The 5308-nt window shown below is 39.6% G+C and overlaps 1 protein-coding gene across 1 annotated transcript; it reads right to left on the reverse strand.

The window, feature by feature from the left end:
* Positions 1-2579: 2579 nt before the first annotated feature.
* Positions 2580-3518, reverse strand: LOC101548973 (olfactory receptor 5B3-like). The gene has a single exon (XM_004620465.2). It carries the CDS (start codon positions 3516-3518, stop codon positions 2580-2582), a length of 939 nt encoding a protein of 312 aa, XP_004620522.2.
* Positions 3519-5308: the final 1790 nt, after the last annotated feature.

Below are 5308 nucleotides of genomic sequence, written 5' to 3' on the forward strand. Positions count from 1 at the left end.
GTATCATTGTCATCGTTGCTCATTGATTTGCTCGAGTGGGCACCATTAACGTCTCCATTGTGAGACTTGTTACTGTTTTCAGCATAGCGAATATGCCACGGGTAGCTTGCCAGGCTCTGCCATGCGGGTGAGATACTCTCGGTTACTTGCCGGGCTCTCTGAGAGGGGCGGAGGTATTGAACCCGTGTCGGCCGTGTGCAAGGCAAATGCCCTACCCACTGTGCTATCGCTCCAGCCCTTTTAGTACTTGTTCTGTATCTACTCCTGCCCTAGTTATGGTGATTAAATGAGGCTCTAACTTTTACATTGACAAAAAGTTTCTTCAAATAGGACTCAAAAAGTGATGTAGGATATATTTAAGTTATCTATAAGGTATTTTTAAATCACCATGAACATGTTTGGAATGTACCAGAACAGATGATGTTAGCTTTTCTTCCTTTTGTGACACAAGTATCTGATTATAGTTGTTCTGAAAAATAACCTATGTATGTATATGCACAGTTTACTATATATATAATACATATAAATATATATTCTATTTATGTACTAAAAATTACTAACTCTTTTGTTTATTTTATTCAATTGTATACCTTATTTGTATGTTGTTCAGTATGCCCTGGATACTAAGGGATACAAAATGGTTCTTTTTGATCCAAAAATTCAAATATGTACACTTTTTAATTTTTTTTCTTTACTTTTTATTGAATCACAGTGAGATATACAGTTACAAAGTTGTTCATGATTGGGTTTCTGTCATATAATGTTCTAACACCCATACAATGTTCCAACACCGGTCTCTTCACAAGTGTACATTTCCCACCACAAGTATCTATTTCTCTCCCACCACCACACCCCAGCCTACCTCTATAGCAAGCACTTTTCTTCTCTCTCTCTCTCTCTCTTTCTCTCTCCCTCCCTCCCTCGCTCTCTCCTTCTCCTCTCTCCTGTCTGTCTCTGTCTCTGTCTCTCTGTCTCTGTCTCCCTCTCATTCTCTCTCGGCATTCTGGTTTGCAATACAGGTACTGGAAAGTTATCATTAAAAGAGTTTTTACCTCCTTCGGCACTCAGTTCTTGCCCAGAGTGATCATTCCCAACTGTCTTTCCCAACAATAAGTGATAGTGGTCCATTCTCTGTCTTAACTGTCCTCTTCCCCCACTCCCCACCCCCCTTGACTTGTGGCATGCAAAAAGAAAGATCCTAATAAAGGGGTCATCCCACACAGGGAAGAGAAAAAAAATCAAATGCCCTGAAGTAGAAATTGATTTGCTTGGAATTGTCAGGTTGTGAAGAAACAGGAAAAAAATCGCTGTTAGTGAAGAGGGCCATAAGTAGGGAGGAGTGACAAATGAACATTAAAATAAATAAACTGAATGTAACATGCCAACATTATCCATTTGAAAACATTTAGACAGCCAAAATATACTGAGATATTGTGTTTTAGGTAATGTGTATGTGAGAAAGTTGGTAGAAATATCTGAAGAAGTTAAAAACACTTTTATTCTTCTAATATTTTCATATTCTACTTTATATTAAAATTATAACATGAGCACATTTTTATCTTCACAGTGCTGTTTTTTTTTAAAGATACCTACAAGTAAACATCTTATATATTTATTTATTTATTTATTTAGCTTTCTGGGTCACACCCAGTGATGCTCAAGAATTGCTCCTGGCTCTGCACTCAGGATTTACTCCTGGCAGTGTTTGGGGGACCATATGGGATTCCCAGGATTGAACCCAGGTCAGCCATGTGCAAGGCAAATGCCCTACCCACTGTAATTGCTTCCACCCCAGTGCTGGTTCTTTAACATGTTAGATCAAGACAGAAATAATTCAATAAACTATATTCGTGACGAAAGCTTCACTAAATAGTTTTTATCATTTTTCTTTTCTTTTTCTTTCTTTTATTATTATTATTATTATTATTATTATTATTATTATTATTATTATTATTATTATTATTTTGCTTTTTTGGTCACACCCAGCGACTCACAGGGGTTACTCCTGGCTCTGCAAAGGAATTACCCCTGGTGGTTCAGGAGACTATATAAGATGCTGGAAATCGAACCCGGGTCAGCTGCATGCAAGGCAAACACCCTACCGGCTGTGCTATTGCTCCAGCCCCCTCATTTTTATTTTCTAATAGTACTCAGAACAGCATTCAACTCAAGAAATAAGAATGTCACACAAAACTTAAATTCTTAGATAATAGTTAAATATTTTCATTAGCATCATTAAAAACTAGAAGCACTCAGTTTTATTCTCTATATTTCAACTAGTCATATATTTTCATGGGACGCAATCATGCACTTATAATGATATTCTCATGTGCGATCTTGCATTCACATTGACCTGTGGTAAAAATGCACCTAGAATAAAAGTAAAACAAGATATTTAAAAGCATGTTCATATGTAGCCTTCAAAATATATTAGACATTGTTATTCAATAATCTCATTTTAGGATATATTGTTTCCTTTTCAGTACCAGAGACTTTTGAATAAGAAGGGCTAAAACCTCAAATAATTAATTCTACTCTGGTGTTAGTGAATTGTTATCATACATAGTATAATATAAAAATCACAATCCTAAGAATAGTTTTGCCTCTAAAACAACCTTCATAAATGCACTCTTGACCTCCTTGTTCCTCAGACTGTAGACTATGGGGTTCAGCATGGGGATGACCATGGAGTAGAACACAGACGCCATTTTGTCTGTGTCCATGGAATGGCTGGAGCTAGGCTGTAAGTACATGAAGATTACAGTCCCATAAAAGATAGAAACTGCAACAAAGTGGGAGCCACAGGTGGAGAGAGCCTTCTGGTACCCTGCAGACGAACGCATCTTTAGGATGGTGATGAATATGAATGTGTAGGATGTCAAGATAACCAGGAGAGCAAAGAAGATGTTGAAGCTCACCACAGAAAAAAGCACCATCTCACTAACATGTCTATCAGAGCAGGCGAGAACCATGACTGCTGGAAAATCACAGAAAAAGTGGTGGACCACGTTGGACCCACAGAAAGAGAGGCTGAATGTATCTCCAATGTGGATGGAGATATTCAGAAAACCACAGATATAGGAGCCTGTTATGAAACAAGCACAAACACTTGTTGTCATGGTGGTGGTGTAATGCAGGGGTCTGCACACTGCCAAGTAGCGGTCAAAGGCCATTGAGGCCAAGAGGTAATTTTCCACAGTAGCAAATCCTCCGAAAAAGAACATTTGTGCAGCGCATGCGTTGTAGGAGATGACCTTGTGGTCTGTAAGCAATCCAGACATGACCGTGGGAGTAACTGCTGAAGAGTAACAAAAGTCCACCAGGGACAGGTTGCTGAGGAAAAAGTACATGGGAGTATAGAGACGAGAGTCCAGCAGAATCAACAGGATCATCCCCAAGTTCCCAGTCAGAGTGATGAGGTAGATGAGGGTGAACATGATAAAGAGAGGAACCTGCAGTTCCCGAGCATCCGTTAGTCCAAGCAGGATGAATTCTGTCACTTCTGTGCTGTTCTTCATCAGCGTTGAGTGACACAAAATTTTCTGGGGCGATGGGAGGAAGGAAATGGAGATAAAGAATATTAGACTTGGGGTTGGAGCAATAGCACAGTGGGTAGGGTGTTTTCCTACATGTGGATTACTCAGGCTCCATCCCAGGTATTCCATATCCTTCCCTGAGCAATTCCACAGCCAGGAGTAATTTCTGAGACCACAGTCAGAAATAATGCCTGAGCATCATGGGGTTTGACCCAAAACCCCAAAATAAAAGAGAATATTGGAGTTAAAAATTATATGTTTCCTGCCACTGAGATGTGATCCTGGGGGCCGCACGCATGTGCGGCCTCTCCGCAGCTGCATGAGCATGAATCCAGACCCAGCTAAATCACTTTCTACATGGGCAGCTCCTTGCAGAATGTCTCCAGCCTGAGAACTAAGCCGAAACCCCATTCCTGCCCAGGAGGGGAAGGAGGGGAAAGGTATTTCTCTCTCTCTCGACTCTCCCTTTCCGGGGATGAAGGGAGTGGGGACCACCATATTATGACGACCACAGATGGGGTTTACAAGCTTGCAATGATCCAATATCCGGAAGAAATCTCCCTGGACTTAGTTGTTAAAGTACAGAAATCCAAAACTGAGCTAATTACTTGACAATCATGTTTTGGACCAAAGTCAACCTTTGAAGCTGCACTGGGTGGACCTAAGGATAACAGTCTTCAATTTTGGTCTTGAACTAAATTAAATTCAAATTGAATTTCACTTTAGTCATGTCTTCACTGTCCACACTTTCAGTGTTTAGGGTTTAGAAGGGCAGCGACTAAAGGATGATGTGTAGTGGATGTAGTAGGATAACAGGTAAGATAATGGTACCCCTAGTTGTGATGGTTCCCAGATACTGAGGTAATAAGCAGAGACAGTCTGAAGGAAGACAAAGCATTTGTTACAGAGCTTGGGATGGGATGTGGTGTCTGTTAGTCCTAACATTTGCTAAACGCCTATCATTGATTATCCCTAATTCCCACTAAGGTTAGTTCTCCATCTCCAACATAACAACAATGAGATTGACTTTAAAGTCTTATTTTGAGAATTAAATAGGTAATTAATTAAGGATAAAATGAAAGTTAGGTTAAAAAATGATAGTGACATGTATAGCTGTGGGAAGATGTTTTGAAGTCTGGAAAACATCTACTTGTTTTCCTCTTCAGGTTCTCTTTTCTCCCTCTTGAGGGTCTCTGATGTTTCCTGTGACCTCCTGTGTCTCTCGTTTTTCCCTTATACACAATAGTGACAAGTGAGCAATTCTTTTGCTTAATTCTCCCTTGAAATCTGTACTTAGTTTAAACAAGTTCATTTATTAGCGCTGTCTCATAGCAGAATCATAAAAATCTAAGACAATAAGATCCCTATTCATGAGCTATTTTTACCCTAGGATCTGTTTTGCCCACAAAAAACATGGCACAAACACTTTATTAGAATCTTGTGTAAGAACAATATCTAAAATCTTTCTATTTAAACGTGAAGGCTTTGGAAGCCCATCCATCTCCTTCTTGCCACTGACATCTTGGTCCTTTGCACCTTTGCTTCACAAGCCTGACCCATAATGACATCATGTTGTAGACTTTACCATCGGCTATATTCCAGAAAACTTGAAAAGGCCATTTTATATATATAAAAATGTGTGCATGAGGTAGCACTGTAGCTCTGTAACACTGTAGTCCCATTGTTCATCGATTTGCTCAAGCCAGCACCAGTAACGTCTCCATTGTGACACTTGTTGTTACTGTTTTTGGCATATTGAATATAGCCACAGG

Source organism: Sorex araneus, chromosome 6, assembly GCF_027595985.1.
Source record: "Sorex araneus isolate mSorAra2 chromosome 6, mSorAra2.pri, whole genome shotgun sequence".
Lineage (NCBI taxonomy): Eukaryota > Metazoa > Chordata > Mammalia > Eulipotyphla > Soricidae > Sorex > Sorex araneus.

Bases quoted from the DNA above. Each gene is read 5' to 3' on its own strand.
- LOC101548973 (XM_004620465.2), bottom strand. From the start codon at position 3,518: ATGAAGAACAGCACAGAAGTGACAGAATTCATCCTGCTTGGACTAACG.